The 22274-nt window shown below is 49.0% G+C and overlaps 2 protein-coding genes across 5 annotated transcripts in view; both read left to right on the forward strand.

Moving 5' to 3' along the window:
* The window catches only part of LOC149438178 (uncharacterized), a 40666-nt gene extending 19743 nt beyond the window's left edge, over nt 1–20923 (forward strand). The window contains 1 exon segment of the mRNA XM_089660138.1: nt 18743–20923. Within this exon segment, the coding sequence (XP_089516264.1) occupies nt 18743–20719 (1977 nt within the window). The 3' untranslated portion in view covers nt 20720–20923.
* Nucleotides 1601–5710, forward strand: LOC149438179 (uncharacterized). 4 transcript variants are annotated; one of them, XM_089660122.1, is made up of 6 exons: nt 1601–1875; nt 1991–2249; nt 2468–2868; nt 2958–3182; nt 5066–5272; nt 5379–5710. In XM_089660122.1, the coding sequence occupies exons 2-6, from the start codon at nt 2024–2026 to the stop codon at nt 5529–5531; spliced, it is 1212 nt and encodes a 403-aa protein (XP_089516248.1). In that variant the 5' UTR covers nt 1601–1875; nt 1991–2023; the 3' UTR covers nt 5532–5710. The 4 variants fall into 4 exon arrangements, with proteins under 4 accessions (XP_089516248.1, XP_089516249.1, XP_089516246.1 ...); XM_089660123.1 differs by having other exon boundaries at nt 2567–2868; XM_089660120.1 differs by having other exon boundaries at nt 1603–1875; nt 2366–2868.
* Nucleotides 20924–22274: the final 1351 nt, after the last annotated feature.

Here is a 22274-nt window from a genome sequence, read left to right on the forward strand (position 1 = left end):
ATGACAGATGTGCAGTTCCTCCAGACTCCTTCCCTTGCTCCTGATCCTAATCAGGTAGACAATCTAGGATCCCTTCCCCCCTTCCCCTCTCCTCAGCTGAGGATGCTTTGTTGGACCATGCTCCGTGATTAGATGTAGGCAGTTTTGGGGCAGCGGTGGGTGTTTAGGTATATGGGTCCTTGTGCATCCTTATGACCTGCTGATGTTTTGTGCCCCATATGGGTTGCCCCATATTTCTTCTCTCTGCTTACCCCTGTGGAGGTGTCTGGGCACTTTTTCCTCTTCTAGTCAAGCCCTTAGGTACCCTTAGGGTTCTTTCCTACCTGAAGAACGGGACATTATGATTCGTCTGTCTCTCTCTGATATGAAGGACGGGACATTCTGGGTAGTCTGTCTCTCTCTCTGATATGAAGGACGGGGCATTCTGGGTAGTCTGTCTCTCTCTGATATGAAGGACGGGGCATTCTGGATAGTCTGTCTCTTTCTGAAAGGAAGTAAGGAAGATTCTGGGTAGTCTGTCTCGGTCTCTGATATGAAGGACGGGGCATTCTGGGTAGTCTGTCTCTCTCTGATATGAAGGACGGGACATTCTGGGTAGTCTGTCTCGGTCTCTGATATGAAGGACGGGACATTCTGGGTAGTCTGTCTCTCTCTCTGATATGAAGGATGGGACATTCTGGGTCGCCTGTCTCTCTGATATGAAGGATGGGACATTCTGGGTCGTCTGTCTCTCTCTCTGATATGAAGGATGGGACATTCTGGGTCGCCTGTCTCTCTCTGATATGAAGGATGGGACATTCTGGGTCGTCTGTCTCCCTCTGATATGAAGGATGGTACATTCTGGGTAGTCTGTCTCTCTCTGATATGAAGGACGGGACATTCTGGGTAGTCTGTCTCTCTCTCTGATATGAAGGACGGGACATTCTGGGTAGTCTGTCTCTCTCTGATATGAAGAACGGGACATTCTGGGTAGTCTGTCTCTCTCTGATGTGAAGGACGGGACATTCTGGGTAGTCTGTCTCTCTCTGATATGAAGGACGGGACATTCTGGGTAGTCTCTCTTTCTCTGATATGAAGGACGGGACATTCTGGGTAGTCTGTCTCTCTCTGATATGAAGGACGGGACATTCTGGGTAGTCTGTCTCTCTCTGATATGAAGGACGGGACATTCTGGGTCGTCTGTCTCTCTGATATGAAGGACGGGACATTCTGGGTAGTCTGTCTCTCTCTGATATGAAGGATGGGACATTCTGGGTCGTCTGTCTCTCTGATATGAAGGACGGGACATTCTGGGTAGTCTGTCTCTCTGATATGAAGGACGGGACATTCTGGGTAGTCTGTCTCTCTGATATGAAGGACGGGACATTCTGGGTAGTCTGTCTCTCTCTCTGATATGAAGGACGGGACATTCTGGGTAGTCTGTCTGATTTTGGGGGTCTCTGTTTTATTCTGTATACCTTTGTTTCTATCTTGTGTTCTGTGTCTTTAAGACTTTTCTATCTGCAGTAAAATATATTTGTTAAACAGTTGGTTACATAAGAGTTGGTTTATTGTTTCTTACTTTTTATTAGTTATTTTGGCTCCTCCCTGATATCTCTGTAAGGTAATACAATGCAGGAATGGGTATTAGGGGACATTTCTCGGGGCTGCAGTTCCTCTGAACTCCACAAGATGGTGATCTCATTTCTACTAACCAGACAGGACTTCTCTATGGAATACAGACTGGAAATGATGTCAGGAACAGACAGGAAGTGATGTCAGGAACAGACAGGAAGTGGTGTCAGGAACAGACAGGAAGTGATGTGGAATAAAGACAGGCTGTGCCATTCGGTGTGAAGGAGATCGGAGACATTGCAGGAAGTAGCAGCAGAGGAGGTAATAAGATGTTATGTTCGATTTACACCCAGTAACCCCCCGTCTTGTCCTTCCTTTTCCTCCAGTCATGTCCGTCCTCTTCCTCCATAGTCTCTGTGACGTCTTTTATCTCCAGGAGATGATACACATCAATATTTAGAAGGACGTCATGATGGAGGACCACCAGAGAGGACACAAGGACCTCTATAAGGACGTCATGATGGAGGACCACCAGAGAGGACACAAGGACCTCTACAAGGACGTCATGATGGAGGACCACCAGAGAGGACACAAGGATCTCTACAAGGACGTCATGATGGAGGACCACCAGAGAGGACACAAGGACCTCTACAAGGACGTCATGATGGACAATCAGCCGCCCCTCACATCACCGGGTAAGAGGAGACTTTATTGTAAAGGAGAGAGCAGTACGGAGGATCCACCTAGATCCCCCATCATCTGATAAACACATAGAAACAATGGATTCAGTCAGTGTGTGTGTTTCCTACAGATGGATCCAGTCATGGGAACCCACCAGAGAGATGTCCCCGTCCTCTGTATTCCCGGGATTCCACACAGGAAGGTCACACCATCCCTCACCATCATCAGGTAGGTGGATCCAGTCATGGGAACCCACCAGAGAGATGTCCCCGTCCTCTGTATTCCCAGGATTCCACACAGGAAGGTCACACCATCACTCCCCATCAGGTAGGTGGATCCAGTCATGGGAACCCACCAGAGAGATGTCCCCGTTCTCTGTATTCCCGGGATTCCACACAGGAAGGTCACACCATCCCTCACCATCCTCAGGAAGATGGATCCAGTCATGGGAACCCACCAGAGAGATGTCCCCGTCCTCTGTATTCCCGGGATTCCACACAGGAAGGTCACACCATCCCTCACCATCCTCAGGAAGATGGATCCAGTCATGGGAACCCACCAGAGAGATGTCCCCGTCCTCTGTATTCCCGGGATTCCACACAGGAAGGTCACACCATCCCTCACCATCATCAGGTAGATGAGGAACAATCACTGATAGTATCATTAGGATCTGTACATTATCTGCATTGTTACCATTGAAGTCATTTTTATTATATATTCAGAGTGGAAACCTGAGAGATCCTAAAGTTGAGGTTAAAGAAGACATAAAAGAGGAGGATGAGGATGGGGGGATGCAGGAGTCAGAGCTTCTAAAAGAACACAAAGATCTGTACCAGGACACCATGGTGGAGTCATCCAGCTACAGGAACCCACCAGAGAGATGTCCCCGTCCTCTGTATTCCCGGGATTCCACACAGGAAGGTCACACCATCCCTCACCATCATCAGGTAGATTATTATTATACAGGATTTATATAGCGGCAGAAGGTTTGCTCAGCGCTGTACATTATAGTGGGGACAGAACATGAGACAATACAGTAACAATACAATACACGAGGGGTGCGAGGGCCCTGATCCTGGGAGCTTACAATCTAGGAGGGAGGGGGTAGTGGTACAGGAGGAAGTGGCTGTGGGGGATGGAGTGGTAGGAGGAGTGGAGGTGATCAGCTGTTAGGTGAGGGTGGGGTAGGCTTCCCTGGAGAGATGGGTTTTCAGGGTGAGCCTGAATGTGAGGAGGGTAGGGGACAGTCTGATGGATTGGGGTAGGGAGTTCCAGAGGATGGGGGAAGTCCTGGAGAAGTCCTGCAGTCGGGCGTGGGAGGAGGAGACCAGGGAGCTAGAAAGTAGGAGGTCTTGTGAGGAGCGAAGATTACGGGTTGGGTGGTATTTGGGTATCAGGTCGGTGAGGTAGTTTGGGGCGGAGTTATGAATGGCTTTGTATGTCAGAGGGGGGGTGGAGGACACTGAGTGGAGGCCAGTGGAGGGATTGGCAGAGGGGGGTGGAGGACACTGAGTGGAGGCCAGTGGAGGGAATGACAGAGGGGGGTGGAGGACAGTGAATGGAGGCCAGTGGAGGGATTGGCAGAGGGGGGTGGAGGACACTGAATGGAGGCCAGTGGAGGGATTGGCAGAGGGGGGTGGAGGACACTGAATGGAGGCCAGTGGAGGGAATGACAGAGGGGGGTGGAGGACACTGAATGGAGGCCAGTGGAGGGAATGACAGAGGGGGGTGGAGGACACTGAATGGAGGCCAGTGAAGGGAATGACAGAGGGGGGTGGAGGACACTGAATGGAGGCCAGTGAAGGGAATGACAGAGGGGGGTGGAGGACACTGAATGGAGGCCAGTGAAGGGAATGACAGAGGGGGGTGGAAGACACTGAATGGAGGCCAGTGAAGGGAATGACAGAGGGGGGTGGAGGACACTGAATGGAGGCCAGTGAAGGGAATGACAGAGGGGGGTGGAGGACACTGAATGGAGGCCAGTGAAGGGAATGACAGAGGGGGGTGGAGGACACTGAATGGAGGCCAGTGAAGGGAATGACAGAGGGGGGTGGAGGACACTGAGTGGAGGCCAGTGGAGGGAATGACAGAGGGGGGTGGAGGACACTGAGTGGAGGCCAGTGGAGGGAATGACAGAGGGGGGTGGAGGACACTGAATGGAGGCCAGTGGAGGGAATGACAGAGGGGGGTGGAGGCCAGTGGAGGGAATGACAGAGGGGGGTGGAGGCCAGTGGAGGGAATGACAGAGGGGGGTGGAGGCCAGTGGAGGGAATGACAGAGAGGGGTGGAGGCCAGTGGAGCGATTGGCAGAGGGGGGTGGAGGACACTGAGTGGAGGGAATGACAGAGGGGGGTGGAGGACACTGAGTGGAGGTCAGTGGAGGGAATGACAGAGGGGGGTGGCAGAAGCGGAGCTGTTGGAGAGGTGGATGAGTGGCCGCTGAGTTCAGGATAGACTGAAGCGGGGATGGCCGGTGAGGAGGGATCACTGGTGAGGAGGGAGGCCGGTGGTGCGGGATGGCCGGTGAGGAGGGATGGCCGGTGAGGAGGGATGGCCGGTGAGGAGGGATGGCCGGTGGTGCGGGATGGCCGGTGGTGCGGGATGGCCGGTGAGGAGGGATGGCCGGTGAGGAGGGATGGCCGGTGAGGAGGGATGGCCGGTGAGGAGGTCGGCTGGTGGTGCGGGAGGCCGGTGATGAGGTCGGCCGGTGAGGAGGCAGTTGCAGTAGTCCACACGTGGGATGATAATGGGGTAGATGATGACAATTATTGGTAGGTGGGATTTATACTCGGCATGTTTGTTACAATGAATGTTTTATTATATCTCTCAGAGTGGAATCCTCGGGGATGAGAATATTGATGGTAAAGAAGAGTATAAAGAGGAGGATGAGGAGTATGGAGTGATGGAGGAGTTTTCAGAAGGACACAAGGAGATGATGGAGCCACCTAATACCAGGAACCCACCAGAGAGATGTCCCCGTCCTCTGTATTCCCGGGATTCCACACAGGAAGGTCACACCATCCCTCACCATTGCAAGGTTGGTGGGATGGAGCATCTAGAACATGGATTCATACAGACAATGTGTGGAGTTTCTGTGACCTTCTATCTTCCAGATGATATTTCCTCTCCTTCTCTTGATGTAGAGTGGAGATCCAATCGATATAGAATTTGAGGTGAAAGCAGAAGAAGAAGAGGCGTATGTGAGGGATGATCAGCAGTCTATGGAGGAGGATGGAATAACGGGGACATTTATAGAGGAGGACACTCCTACAGAGATCAGCACAGGTGGGTCATGAACACCAAATCCATTCCTCCACCCATACTGCTCACTGATTGGTCCAGAGTAGGGCGGGGGCGGGGTGATATCAGCCTGTAATACATCAGAAGAAACAATGCCGTCCCGATTGATCCGGTAAACGTATCTGGATTATATCTGCGACTCACTTCAATAAAAGCGTGGATTGTAAACCTGAAATACTGGAACTCAGAAAAAATGGCGGCTGACTGGCGCTTTACCGCCCACAAAGTGGTTCCTTCCATCCCATGCGGAGTCATGTGACCTACAAACGTCCAATGCCATGTTGTATGTATTAGATCACACGGCTCATAGAAAGGTTGTCATTCACATGGTGGACGTGCTGTAATCATAGAGGGGAGTGGAGGGAATGACAGAGGGGGGTGGAGGGATTGGCAGAGAGGAGTGGAGGTCAGTGGAGGGATTGGCAGAGAGGGGTGGAGGTCAGTGAATGGAGGTCAGTGGAGGGATTAGCAGAGAGGAGTGGAGGTCAGTGGAGGGATTGGCAGAGAGGGGTGGAGGTCAGTGGAGGGATTGGCAGAGAGGGGTGGAGGCCAGTGGAGGGATTGGCAGAGAGGGGTGGAGGTCAGTGGAGGGATTGGCAGAGAGGGGTGGAGGTCAGTGGAGGGATTGGCAGAGAGGGGTGGAGGTCAGTGGAGGGATTGGCAGAGAGGGGTGGAGGTCACTGATTGGTTGGTAAGGTGTATGAGTCTAGCAGCAGCATTCATAATAGACTGAAGGGGGTGTGGCCTGTGTCAGGGCTCCAGGGTATGACCAGAGGTATGTGAACTGACGCAGGGAAACGCAGGCTTCAGATATGTTATAAACAATATAATTTATTAATACTAACAATACAAAACGCAGTGCAATACTAAAACATAACACAGTGCAAACAAACCAAACCAACCACCCACAGATAACAGTACATACAATGCAAGCGTCGTCAGGCAGGCCGGGTCACTAACAATCGGGCAGGTAGGAACAGGAGGAGCAGGCAGAGAGTAGTCAGGTCACGAGCCGGGTACAGCAACTAACGGGCAGGTAGGTACAGGGGGTCAGGCAGAGAATGGTCAGGGTCACAAGCCAGGGATCAAACAGGAGAAGTCAGCAGAGGTCCGGATCAGGCAGGGTCAGCAGCGAGTCAGTCAGACAGGAACAGTAATGCAAGTAACAAGATACAGGGCCCAGGAAAAAACACACACCAAGGCCCAGACTGCAGGTCTGGCCATCCCTTAAATACACCTGCATGATCAACTTCAGGTGTTTGGCTGGCTGCAGGGTTGAGTCTCTGATTGCTGGGAGCACCCGCTGGCCAGCCCTGGTACTGCAGCCCACAAGGCAGGTGAGTCCCACCATTACTGGCAAGTCCATTCCTGACAGCCTGTGTGACGGTAGACCAGTGAGGAGGGAGTTGCAGTAACGGAGGCGGGATATAACAAGGCATGGATGAGTTTGTGGTGTCATTGGTCAGGAAGGGGCGGAGTTTGGCGATGTTCCTGGGGTTGAGGCGGCAGGATTTAGCTGGTGATTGGATGAGGGGGCCGGAAGGAGGGGTCAGAGTCTAGGGTGACGCCCATCCCCCCAACATGAGGGGCTTATTAGAGGCTCAGTGCGCTTCCTCTAGGGGTGTATGAGACCTGCGTCCCGTATCACTGACCGTATACAACATAGTATATACTATATACCACCTAGAGCCCAAACATTTCCCTCACACTCGGGCTGCAGGCAGAACAACCAACGTTCCCGATTCCCATCTAAAGTCACTCAGCCAATCAGACTGTTACTGGCCACCGGAGGAAGTGAGCCGTGTCTCTGAAATCACCCAAAAGACTCCTTAGAACGGTTGCCTCGTCATATTCTAGATTGCCTCGTGCTCATCCAAGATGGAGCTGCATCTCATGCCTCTTCCCTCCTCGTGGATACCGCACTCTATGAAGACGCCCAGCGTGATGACGTCATATCCCGTTTCCCTGCATTCATCATTTTTCCATGATTTCATCCCTCGGAGGTAATACATACAACATGGCATTGAAGGTTTGTAGGTCACATGACTCCGCATGGGATGGAATGAAGCACTTTGTAGGCGGTAATGCACCAGTCAGCCGCCATTTGTTCTGTGTTCAGCCTGTAATCCCGGGTCACTTCCCTGAGCTGTGTCCCCCGTCCTGTATTCCTGGATTTCTCTCCCATAATCTTCCTTCTCTGTGATGCAGACACAATTTACAGTGGGGATGGAAAGTTTGGGCACCCCAGCTAAAAATGTGTATTAATGTGCATAAAGAAGCCAAGGAAAGATGGAAAAATCTCCAAAAGGCATCAAATTACAGATTAGACATTCTTATAATATTTCAACAAAAGTTAGATTTTATTTCCATCATTTACACTTTCAAAATAACAGAAAACAAAAAAATGGCGTCTGCAAAAGTTTGGGCCCCCTGCAGAATTTATAGCATGCACTGCCCCCTTTGCCAAACTGAGACCTGCCAGTGTCATGGATTGTTCTCAATCATCGTCTGGGAAGACCAGGTGATGTCAATCTCAAAGGTTTTAAATGCCCCGACTCATCTGACCTTGCCCCAACAATCAGCACCATGGCTTCTTCTAAGCAGTTGTCTAGAAAACTGAAACTGAAAATAGTTGATGCTCACAAAGCTGGAGAAGGCTATAAGAAGATAGCAAAGCGTTTTCAGATGTCAATATCCTCTGTTCGGAATGTCATTAAGAAATGGCAGTCATCAGGAACAGTGGAAGTTAAAGCAACATCTGGAAGACCAAGAAAAATATCAGACAGAACAGCTCGCAGGATTGTGAGAAAAACAATTCAAAACCCACGTTTGACTGCACGATCCCTCCAGAAAGATCTGGCAGACACTGGAGTTGTGGTCACTATTCCACTATAAAGAGATACTTGTACAAATATGGGCTTCATGGAAGAGTCATCAGAAGAAAACCTCTTCTACGTCCTCACCACAAAAATCATCGTTTGAACTTTGCAAATGAACATATAGACAAGCCTGATGCATTTTGGAAACATGTTCTGTGGACCGATGAGGTTAAAATTGAACTTTTTGGCCGGAATGAGCAAAGGTACGTTTGGAGAAGAAGGGGCACAGAATTGAATGAAAAGAACCTCTGTCCAACTGTGAAGCATGGGGTTTGATCAATCATGCTTTGGGGTTGTGTTGCAGCCAGTGGCACAGGGAACATCTCACGAGTAGAAGAAAAAATGGATTCAATCAAATTTCAGCAAATTTTGGATGGTAACTTGATGCCATCTGTGAAAAAGCTGAAGTTAAAGAGAGGATGGCTTCTACAAATGGATAATGATCCTAAACACACCTGGAAATCCACGGGGGATTACATCAAGAGGCGTAAACTGAAGGTTTTGCCATGGCCTTCACAATCTCCTGACCTCAACATCATTGAAAATCTATGGATAGACCTTAAAAGAGCCGTGCGACAGACAGCCCAGAAATCTCAAAGAACTGGAAGACTTTTGTAAGGAAGAATGGGCAAAGATACCTCAAACAAGAACTGAAAGACTCTTGGCTGGCTACAAAAAGCGTTTACAAGCTGTGATACTTGCCAAAGGGGGCAGTACAAGATATTAACTCTGCAGGGGGCCCAAACTTTTGCAGACGCCATTTTTTTTGTTTTCTGTTATTTTGAAAGTGTAAATGATGGAAATAAAATCTAACTTTTGTTGACATATTATAAGAATGTCTAATCTGGAATTTGATGCCTTTTGGAGATTTTTCCATCTTTCCTTGGCTTCTTTATGCACATTAATACACATTTTTAGCTGGGGTGCCCAAACTTTCCATCCCCACTGTATGTCTCTAGACTGGATTTATGGAGGTTCTGGGGTTCAGCCGGCAGCAAAATGTTGATTGTTACTCTAAGCATTGCATAATGTAGGCACCCAGGACATGTGACTGGGGTCTCCTGCCTTGTGCCGGACTCCTCCAGGGGACCTTCTCTGTTATCTGCTGGCTGTGCCGGGTGGAGGGATATGTCTGGAGTGTCTCAGCCCCAAGTCACTGAGTGCAGTCTCAGGAGATGGGAGGCAGCGGTGTGGGACCTACATAGTTACATAGTTAGTCTGGCTGAAAAAAGACATCCATCTAGTTGTACCATTAATAATAAAAGTTATAATCCGACACCCACAGCTGATCCACCAGAAGGCAAAACCCAGCAAAGCACGATCCGATCTCCTCCTGCAGGAGAAACATTCCTCCCTGACCCCCCCGAGAGGCAATCGGATATTCATGGGATCAACTTTCCATATAAATGTTATATCCAGTTATATTCTGTGTATCCGAGAAAGGATCCAGGACTTTCCTACAGCAACCCCCCCTTATGTATTATACATGGAGATCATATCCCCCCCTTATGTATTATACATGGAGATCATATCCCCCCCTTATGTATTATACATGGAGATCATATCCCCCCTTATGTATTATACATGGAGATCATATCCCCCCTTATGTATTATACATGGAGATCATATCCCCCTTATGTATTATACATGGAGATCATATCCCCCCTTATGTATTATACATGGAGATCATATCCCCCCTTATGTATTATACATGGAGATCATATCCCCCCCCTTATGTATTATACATGGAGATCATATCCCCCCTTATGTATTATACATGGAGATCATATCCCCCCTTATGTATTATACATGGAGATCATATCCCCCCTTATGTATTATACATGGAGATCATATCCCCCTTATGTATTATACATGGAGATCATATCCCCCCCTTATGTATTATACATGGAGATCATATCCCCCCTTATGTATTATACATGGAGATCATATCCCCCTTATGTATTATACATGGAGATCATATCCCCCCCTTATGTATTATACATGGAGATCATATTCCCCCTTATGTATTATACATGGAGATCATATCCCCCCTTATGTATTATACATGGAGATCATATCCCCCCCTTATGTATTATACATGGAGATCATATCCCCCCCTTATGTATTATACATGGAGATCATATCCCCCCCTTATGTATGATACATGGAGATCATATCCCCCCTTATGTATTATACATGGAGATCATATCCCCCCTTATGTATTATACATGGAGATCATATCCCCCCTTATGTATTATACATGGAGATCATATCCCCCCCTTATGTATTATACATGGAGATCATATCCCCCCCTTATGTATTATACACGGAGATCATATCCCCCCCCTTATGTATTATACATGGAGATCATATCCCCCCCTTATGTATTATACATGGAGATCATATCCCCCCTTATGTATTATACACGGAGATCATATCCCCCCCTTATGTATTATACACGGAGATCATATCCCCCCTTATGTATTATACACGGAGATCATATCCCCCCTTATGTATTATACACGGAGATCATATCCCCCCTTATGTATTATACATGGAGATCATATCCCCCCTTATGTATTATACATGGAGATCATATCCCCCCCTTATGTATTATACATGGAGATCATATCCCCCCTTATGTATTATACATGGAGATCATATCCCCCCTTATGTATTATACATGGAGATCATATCCCCCCCTTATGTATTATACATGGAGATCATATCCCCCTTATGTATTATACATGGAGATCATATCCCCCCTTATGTATTATACATGGAGATCATATCCCCCCTTATGTATTATACATGGAGATCATATTCCCCCCTTATGTATTATACATGGAGATCATATCCCCCCTTATGTATTATACATGGAGATCATATCCCCCCTTATGTATTATACATGGAGATCATATCCCCCCTTATGTATTATACATGGAGATCATATCCCCCCTTATGTATTATACATGGAGATCATATCCCCCCCTTATGTATTATACATGGAGATCATATCCCCCCCTTATGTATTATACATGGAGATCATATCCCCCCCTTATGTATTATACATGGAGATCATATCCCCCCTTATGTATTATACATGGAGATCATATCCCCCACTAACCCCTTCCATACCATGCACTTTTACCCCCCCCCCCCCCAGGCCATTTTTCAGGCTTCAGCGCTCTCACACTTTGACAATTGTACCCAAACTAAAATTTGGAGGATGTCTGTCCCGTCCTGACATTTGGGGGATCTCTGTCCCGTCCTGACATTTGGGGGATCTCTGTCCCGTCCCGACATTTGGGGGATCTCTGTCCCGTCCCGACATTTGGGGGATCTCTGTCCCGTCCCGACATTTGGGGGATCTCTGTCCCGTCCTGACATTTGGGGGATCTCTGTCCCGTCCCGACATTTGGGTGATCTCTGTTCCGTCCCGACATTTGGGGGATGTCTGTCCCGTCCCGACATTTGGGGGATCTCTGTCCCGTCTCGACATTTGGGGGATCTCTGTCCCGTCCCGACATTTGGGGGATGTCTGTCCCGTCCTGACATTTGGGGGATCTCTGTCCCGTCCCGACATTTGGGGGATGTCTGTCCCGTCCCGACATTTGGGGGATGTCTGTCCCGTCCCGACATTTGGGGGATGTCTGCCCCGTCCCGACATTTGGGGGATGTCTGTCCCGTCCCGACATTTGGGGGATGTCTGTCCCGTCCCGACATTTGGGGGATGTCTGTCCCGTCCCGACATTTGGGGGATGTCTGTCCCAATATTTGGGGGATCTCGGTCCCGTCCCGACATTTGGGGGATCTCTGTACCGTCCCGACATTTGGGGGATCTCTGTCCCGTCCCGACATTTGGGGGATCTCTGTCCCATCCCGACATTTGGGGGATCTCTGTCCCATCCCGACATTTGGGGGATCTCTGTCCCGTCCCGACATTTGGGGGATCTCTGTCCCGTCCCGACATTTGGGGGATCTCTGTACCGTCCCGACATTTGGGGGATCTCTGTCCCGTCCCGACATTTGGGGGATCTCTGTACCGTCCCGACATTTGGGGGGATGTCTGTCCCAATATTTGGGGGATCTCGGTCCCGTCCCGACATTTGGGGGATCTCTGTCCCGTCCCGACATTTGGGGGATCTCTGTCCCGTCCCGACATTTGGGGGATCTCTGTACCGTCCCGACATTTGGGGGATCTCTGTCCCGTCCCGACATTTGGGGGATATCTGTACCGTCCCGACATTTGGGGGATATCTGTCCCGTCCCGACATTTGGGGGATCTCTGTACCGTCCCGACATTTGGGGGATCTCTGTCCCGTCCCGACATTTGGGGGATCTCTGTCCCGTCCCGACATTTGGGGGATCTCTGTCCCGTCCCGACATTTGGGGGATCTCTGTCCCGTCCCGACATTTGGGGGATCTCTGTACCGTCCCGACATTTGGGGGATATCTGTACCGTCCCGACATTTGGGGGGATCTCTGTCCCGTCCCGACATTTGGGGGATATCTGTACCGTCCCGACATTTGGGGGATCTCTGTCCCGTCCCGACATTTGGGGGATCTCTGTACCGTCCCGACATTTGGGGGATATCTGTACCGTCCCGACATTTGGGGGGATCTCTGTCCCGTCCCGACATTTGGGGGATATCTGTACCGTCCCGACATTTGGGGGGATCTCTGTTCCGTCCCGACATTTGGGGGGATCTCTGTCCCGTCCCGACATTTGGGGGATCTCTGTCCCGTCCCGACATTCTTGGACCTCAGGAAATGAGATTGGCTGTCAGTCCTTCAGGATTGATCAATACTCAGATATCTCCCATAGTTTGTGAACTCTATAACTTCCCTTCAGACTAAATCATAAATCCTAATTTGGGTTTTTTCACCCCAGAAATGGAGCAGAAAACATCTCGGCCTAAATTTCTGAAGCACAATTATTTATTTGTAAACTTTTATAACAGAAACAAAGAAAAACATTTTATTTTCAACATTTTTGGTCTTTTGGAAAGAAAATGAAGCCATCCATTGTATACAACTGTCATGTGATCTGCAGTGATTGGTCTGAGCAGGTCACATGGTACTGACAACGGGGCGGTACACAGATCTGTCATTGGCCGTGTCCGAGGTACGTGGTCGGTGACAGATCCCGCCGCTGCACGGCTCTGCGGGGAGGCAAACTGCGCATTCCTGGAAGGACTCCATATGGCTTCCACCCGGAGGGACGAGGTGCTCACCCCGCCACCATCTGACCATAGTCCGGGCGGGTTACCCCACTAATCACACTGAGCCTTGGGGTACCCCACTAATGACACTGACCCTTGGGGTACCCCACTAATGACACTGACCCTTGGGGTACCCCACTAATCATACTGAGCCGTGGGGTACCCCACTAATCATACTGAGCCTTGGGGTACCCCACTAATCACACTGACCCTTGGGGTCCCCCACTAATCACACTGAACCTTGGGATACCCCACTAATGACACTGAGCCTTGGGGTACCCCACTAATAACACTGAACCTTGGGGTACCCCATTAATAACACTGACCCTTGGGGTACCCCACTAATCACACTGACCCTTGGGGTACCCCACTGACACCCCCAGACCATGCAGAGTATGAATCATTATCCACTACTCTCTGAATACGATCTTTCAGCCAGTTTTCTATCCATTTATATTCGGATTATTCCAGACTTTACCTTACACATTAGCCGAGTGTGGGGAACTCCATCCGAGTATACCACGTCCACCGCCACCCCTCTGTCCAAGTATACCACGTCCACCGCCACCCCTCTGTCCGAGTACACCACGTCCACCGCCACCCCTCTGTCCGAGTATACCACGTCCACCGCCACCCCTCTGTCCGAGTGTACCACGTCCACCGCCACCCCTCTGTCCGAGTGTACCACGTCCACCGCCACCCCTCTTTCCGAGTGTACCACGTCCACCGCCACCCCTCTGTCCGAGTGTACCACGTCCACCGCCACCCCTCTGTCCGAGTGTGCCACGTCCACCGCCACCCCTCTGTCCGAGTGTGCCACGTCCACCGCCACCCCTCTGTCCGAGTGTGCCACGTCCACCGCCACCCCTCTGTCCGAGTGTGCCACGTCCACCACCACCCCTCTGTCCGAGTGCGCCACGTCCACCGCCACCCCTCTGTCCGAGTACACCACGTCCACAGCCACCCCTCTGTCCAAGGATTTGCTCACCTCCAATCTAACCCATTCCATGATGGTTTAATCCCAGCTCACCTCTACATGTTGTCTACAGTAAACATTTCAGCTTCACTGATTACAGAATACTAATACTGAGAGTCCTGACCCTTATACTATATAACTTGTACATTACATCCTCCTGACCCCTGCACTATATACTCTATGTTGTACATTACATACTCCTGACCCCTGCACTATATACTCCGTGTTGTACATTACATCCTCCTGACCCCTGCACTATATACTCCATGTTGTACATTACATCCTCCTGACCCCTGCACTATATACTCCATGTTGTACATTACATACTCCTGACCCCTGCACTATATACTCTATGTTGTACATTACATCCTCCTGACCCCTGCACTATATACTCTATGTTGTACATTACATCCTCCTGACCCCTGCACTATATACTCTGTGTTGTACATTACATACTCCTGACCCCTGCACTATATACTCTATGTTGTACATTACATACTCCTGACCCCTGCACTATATACTCTATGTTGTACATTACATACTCCTGACCCCTGCACTGTATACTCCGTGTTGTACATTACATCCTCCTGACCCCTGCACTATATACTCCGTGTTGTACATTACATTCTCCTGACCCCTGCACTATATACTCCATGTTGTACATTACATCCTCCTGACCCCTGCACTATATACTGTATGTTGTACATTACATCCTCCTGACCCCTGCGCTATATACTCTGTGTTGTACATTACATACTCCTGACCCCTGCGCTATATACTCCGTGTTGTACATTACATCCTCCTGACCCCTGCGCTATATACTCCGTGTTGTACATTACATCCTCCTGACCCCTGCGCTATATACTCCGTGTTGTACATTACATACTCCTGACCCCTGCACTATATACTCCGTGTTGTACATTACATCCTCCTGACCCCTGCACTATATACTCCGTGTTGTACATTACATACTCCTGGCCCCTGCACTATATACTCTGTTGTACATTACATACTTCTGACCCCTGCTCTCCCCCCTCCCCCACTGCTATATATACACATCATATGTCTTCTCCTCTGTCCCCCCCATTTCCTCCCAGCTGGACATTTTATATCGGATGATGTGATTGGAGCACAGACTTTTACATGGTGATAATAATGTGATAACATCCTCCAACCAGAAAGTGATAATGAGGGAGGAGCCAATACCCCAATGATGGTGGTCTACAGGATGAGGGAGGAGTCAATACCCCAATGATGGTGGTCTTCAGGATGAGGGAGGAGTCAATACCCCAATGATGATGGTCTTCAGGATGAGGGAGGAGTCAGTACCCCAATAATGGTGGTCTTCAGGGTCAGGATGAGGGAGGAGTCAATACCCCAATGATGGTGGTCTTCAGGGTCAGGATGAGGGAGGAGTCAATACCTCAATGATGGTGGTCTTCAGGATGAGGGAGGAGTCAATACCCCAATGATGGTGGTCTTCAGGATGAGGGAGGAGTCAGTATCCTATATTAGTGGTCTTAAGGGTCAGGATGAGGGAGGAGTCAATACCTCAATGATGGCCCTCTTCAGGAAGAGGGAGTAGTTAATACCCCAATGATGGTGGTCTTCAGGGTCAGGATGAGGGAGGAGTTAATTCCCCAATGATGGTGGTCTTCAGGATAAGGGATGAGTCAATACCCCAATGATGGTGGTCTTCAGGATGAGGGAGGAGTTAATACCCCAATGATGATGGTCTTCAGGATGAGGGAGGAGTCAATAACTAATGATGATGGTCTTCAGGATGAGGGAGGAGTCAGTACCCCAATAATGTTGGTCTTCAGGGTCAGGATGGGGGAGGAGTCAATACCCCAATGATGGTGGTCTTCAGGATGAGGGAGGAGTCAATACCCCAATGATGGTTGTCTTCGGGATGAGGGAGGAGTCAGTACCCCAATAATGGTGGTATTCAGGATCAGGATGAGGGAGGAGTCAATACCTCAATGATGGTTCTCTTCAGGATGAGGGAGGAGTTAATACCCCAATGATGGTGGTCTTCAGGATGATGGAGAAGTTAATACCCCAATGATGGTGGTCTTCAGGATGAGAGAGGATTCAATACCCTAATGATGGTGGTCTTCAGGGTCCGGATGAGGGAGGAGTCAATACCCCAATGATGGTTGTCTTCAGGATGAGGGAGGAGTCAATACCCCCAATGATAGTAGCCTTCATAATGAGGGAGGAGTTAATACCCCAATGATGGTGGTCTTCAGGGTCAGGATGAGGGAGGAGTCAATACCCCAATGATGGTGGTCGTCAGGGTCAGGATGAGGGAGGAGTTAATACCCCAATGATGGTGGTCTTCAGGATGAGGGGGGAGTCAATACCCCAATGATGATGGTCTTCAGGATGAGGGAGGAGTCAGTACCCCAATAATGGTGGTCTTCAGGGTCAGGATGAGGGAGGAGTTAATACCCCAATGATGGTGGTCTTCAGGATGAGGGAGGAGTTAAAACCCCAATGATGGTGGTCTTCAGGATGAGGGAGGATTCAATACCCCAATGATGGTGGTCTTCAAGGTCAGGATGAGGGAGGAGTCAATTCCCCAATGATGATGGTCTTCAGGATGAGGGAGGAGTTAATTCCCCAATGACGGTGGTCTTTAGGGTTAGGATGGGGGAGGAGTCAATACCCCAATGATGGTGGTCTTCAGGGTCAGGATGAGGGAGGACTCAATACCCCATTGATGGTGGTCTTCAGGATGAGGGAGGAGTTAATACCCTATTGATGGTGGTCTTCAGGATGAGGGAGGAGTCAATACCCCAATGATGGTGGTCTTCAGGGTCAAGATGGGGGAGGAGTCAATACCCCAATGATGGTGGTCTTCAGAAGCAGGATGAGGGAGGAGTCAATAACCCACTGATGGTGGTCTTCAGGATGAGGGAGAAGTTAATACCCCAATGATGATGGTCTTCAGGGTCAGGATGGGGAAGGAGTTAATACCCCAATTATGGTGGTCTTCAGGATCAGGATGAGGGAGGACTCAATACCCCAATGACGGTGGTCTTCAGGATGAGGGTGGAGTCAATACCCCAATGATGGTGGTCTTCAGGATGAGGGAGGAATTAATACCCCATTGATTGTGGTCTTCAGGATGAGGGAATATTCAGTACCCCAATGATGGTGGTCTTCAGGGTCAGGATGAGGGTGGAGTCAATACCTCGATGGTCCTCTTCAGGATGAGGGAGGAGTTAATACCCCAATGATGGTGGTCTTCTGGATGAGGGAGAATTTATTACCCCAATGATGGTGGTCTTCAGGATGAGGGAGGATTCAATACCCCAATGATGGTGGTCTTCAGGGTCAGGATGAGGGAGGAGTTAATACCCCAATGATGGTGGTCTTCAGGATGAGGGATGAGTTAATACCCCAATGATGGTGGTCTTTAGGGTCAGGATGAGGGAGGAGTCAATACCCCAATATTTGTGGTCTTCAGGGTCAGGATGAGGGAGGTGTCAATACCCCAATGATGGTGGTCTTCAGGGTCAGGATGGGGGAGAAGTCCATACCCCAATGATGGTGGTCTTCAGGATGGGAGAGGAGTCAATACCCCAATGATGGTGGTCTTCAGGATGAGGGAGGAGTCAATACCCCAATGATGGTGGTCTTCAGGATGAGGGAGGAGTCAATGCCCCAATGATGGTGGTCTTCAGGATCAGACCAGTCTTTATCTTGGTTGTTCTCCCCCATCCTCACTCTCTGACCTCTGGTGGGGCTCAGCTCCGCTGTTCTTCATGACTAAATCATGGAGTAAATCAGGAAGTGCAGTACTTCTTGTGTTGGGAAGATGGCGATGAGTGATAGAGGGGGTGGGGACCCTCGTCCTATAATCCCCTCATCACTGTCCCTCCTATAAAAGACAGTTCTGGTTGTTTCCTCCCTCTCTGACTAAGGTCCATGAATAAAGAAATGACCTGGTAGGAGATCAGAGGAGCCATTTCCTAGTTCCCTTGAGGGTGGAATTGTAAGCTCCTCAGAGACCAAGCTGCCTGATGTGGGCGGAGTCCTGGTTTGGGGGAACCAATCAGCTCCTGTCTAGTAATCCTCTTTGTCTTTGTATTTTAGTCCATGGCCGGGAGATGAGGAAAACCTCCGAGGATTGTCTCACTTTGTCTCCAGACTGGAAAGTAGAAGATGAGGACATCACACAGTATAGTCCAGGAGAAAACCCGGCTCCCTCCAATGTCCATCCGGCACCACCCAGTGTAGATGGACCATCGGATTCCTCGTATCCTGAGGAACCTCAGACTGTGCAGAATCGGGCCGGCCTTCCAATAGGGAAGAGGTTCTCCTGTCCTGAGTGCGGGAAATGTTTCCAATATAAATCCGTTCTTAATGAGCATATAAGATCTCACACGGGGGAGAAGCCGTATTCCTGTCCTGAGTGCGGGAAATGTTTCCATTATAAATCCAATCTTAATGAGCATATAAGATTTCACAGGGGGGAGAAGCCATATTCCTGTCCTGAGTGCGGGAAATGTTTCCGATCTAAATCTAAACTTAATGTTCATAAAAGATCTCACACGGGGGAGAAGCCGTATTCCTGTCCTGAGTGCGGGAAATGTTTCCAATCTACATCTAAACTTAATGTTCATAAAAGATCTCACACGGGGGAGAAGCCGTATTCCTGTCCTGAGTGCGGGAAATGTTTTGTAGAAAAATCAACACTTATCATACATCAAAGATCTCACACGGGGGAGAAGCCATATTCCTGTCCTGAGTGCGGGAAATGTTTTTCAGTGAAGTCCTATCTTCACACACATCGGAGATCTCACACGGGGGAAAAGCCATATTCCTGTCCTGAGTGCGGGAAATGTTTTTCAGCTAAGTCCTCTCTTTACAAACATCAGAGATCTCACACGGGGGAGAAGCCATTTTCCTGTCCTGAGTGTGGAAAGTGGTTTTCAGATAAGTCCAGTCTTTACACACATTGGCAATCTCACACGGGGGAAAAGCCGTATTCCTGTCCTGAGTGCGGGAAATGTTTCCAATCTAAATCTAAACTTAACAGACATGAAAGATCTCACACAGGAGAGAAGCCGTATTCCTGTCCTGAGTGCGGGAAATGTTTCCAATCTAAATCTAAACTTAATGTGCATAAAACATCTCACACGGGGGAGAAGCCATATTCCTGTCCTGAGTGCGGGAAATGTTTTGTAGAAAAATCAACACTTATCGTACATCAGAGGTCTCACACAGGGGAGAAGCCACATTCCTGTCCTGAGTGCGGGAAATGTTTTGTAGAAAAATCAACACTTATTATACATCAGAGGTCTCACACAGGGGAGAAGCCATATTCCTGTCCTGAGTGCGGGAAATGTTTCCAATCTAAATCTAAACTTAGTAGGCATAAAAGATCTCACACGGGGGAGAAGCCATATTCCTGTTCTGAGTGCGGGAAATGTTTTATAGCAAAATCAACACTTCTCATACATCAGAGGTCTCATACAGGGGAAAAGCCATATTCCTGTCCTGAGTGCGGGAAATGTTTTTCCTATAAGTCCTATCTTTCCAGACATCAGAGATCTCACACGGGAGAGAAGCCGTATTTTTGTCCTAAGTGCGGGAAATGTTTTTCACAGAATTCCTATCTTCACACACATCAGAGATCTCACACGGGGGAGAAGTCATATTCTTGTCCTGAGTGTGGGAAATGTTTTTCACAGAATTCCTATCTTCACAGACATCAGAGATCTCACACGGGGGAGAAGCCGTATTCCTGTCCTGAGTGCGGGAATTGTTTTTCACAGAAGTCCCATCTTCACTCACATCAAAGATCTCACACGAAGAAGCCATTTTCCTGTCCTGAGTGCGGGAAATGTTTTTCAGATGAGTCCAGTCTTTACACACATCAGAGATGTCACACAAGGGAAAAGCCGTATTCCTGTCCTGAGTGCGGGAAATGTTTTTCCTATAAGTCCAAACTTAACATACATCAGAGATCTCACACGGGAGAGAAGCCGTATTCCTGTCCTGAGTGCGGGAAATGTTTTTCACAGAAGTCCGGTCTTTCCAGACATCAGAGATCTCACACGGGGGAGAAGCCACTTTCCTGTCCAGAGTGAGGGAAATGTCCCTCACTGAAGTCCTGTCTTCCTGTACATCAGGGATTATATCGTGGTAGACAGATCAGACCGGGGTCAGTCCTTATTGGGGGGCGGAGTGGGGAAAGATGGGGGGAGGGCTGTGGCAGATGGTAAGAAGGTTCCCATGTTACAAACAACCAGTGGAATTGGTACCATTTGTATGAAAATAAAAAATACACAAAATCTGTGTGAGCAAGGTGTCAGTGAATGAAGGAGGTGTCAATGAAAAAGGTGTCAATAAATGAACAAGGTGACAGTGAATGGACAAGGTGTTAATGAATGAACAAGGTGTCAGTGAATGAAGGAGATGTCAGTGAATGGAGGTGTTAGTGAATGAACAAGGTGTCAGTGAAAGGAAGTGTTTGTTCCCCAATGCCAGAAGTCTGCCCAGCACAATAGGTGAGTTGGAAGGTTTGGTGAATGAAGAGAACTAGGATTGGATTGGTATTGCTGAATCTTGGCTTCATTCCTCACATGACTGGGCCATTCATATTCCTGGCTAGGTTCTCTTTCGGAGAGATGGGGGAAATAGAAAAGGGGGTGGAGTCTGTCTGGAATAGGAACGGGGGTGGAGTCTGTCTGGAATAGGAAAGGGGTGGAGTCTGTCTATGTGAGAAGTGATCTCAGCGAGACCCCAACTAGGAATGATGCTCTGCTGGACCTGTGTCATAGAGGCCCCAACTAGGAATGATGCTCTGCTGGACCTGTGTCATAGAGGCCCCAACTAGGAATGATGCTCTGCTGGACCTGTGTCATAGAGGCTCCATCTAGGAATGATGCTCTGCTGGACCTGGTCATAGAGGCCCCAACTAGGAATGATGCTCTGCTGGACCTGATCATAGAGGCCCCAACTAGGAATGATGCTCTGCTGGACCTGTGTCATAGAGGCCCCAACTAGGAATGATGCTCTGCTGGATCTGTGTCATAGAGGCCTCAACTAGGAATGATGCTCTGCTGGACCTGGTCATAGAGGCCCCAACTAGGAATGATGCTCTGCTGGACCTGCATTATAGAGGCCCCAACTAGGAATGATGCTCTGCTGGACCTGGTCATAGAGGCCCCAACTAGGAATGATGCTCTGCTGGACCTGTGTCATAGAGGCCCCAACTAGGAATGATGCTCTGCTGGACCTGGTCATAGGGGCCCCAACTAGGAATGTTGCTCTGCTGGACCTGGTCATCTCCAACCATGCAGAGATTATTACGAGTGTCATATATAGAACATCTGGGTAGCCGTGACCATAACATGATTTCATTGTTAGCTGTAAACAGCGAGCACATACGGGGAGAATAAAAACGCTGAACTTTAAGAGAGCTAATTCTCCAAGGCTGAGATCTGCTCTCCAAGACTTAGACTGGGAGGAATATTGGCATGGATGAACACAACACAGAAATGGGAGTTCTTCACAAAGACTGTATGTGACCACACTGTAGAATATATCCCCGTGGGCACCACGTATAAAAGGCTTTATAGAATCCAGCTCTGTCATCTCACAGCCATTGTTTCTCATTTTTAGGGACTCTTTAATGACTGG

The sequence above is a fragment of the Staurois parvus genome, unplaced genomic scaffold, assembly GCF_062004578.1.
Source record: "Staurois parvus isolate SC_StPar_1 unplaced genomic scaffold, SC_StPar_1.0 ptg001207l, whole genome shotgun sequence".
In the NCBI taxonomy this organism is placed as follows: domain Eukaryota; kingdom Metazoa; phylum Chordata; class Amphibia; order Anura; family Ranidae; genus Staurois; species Staurois parvus.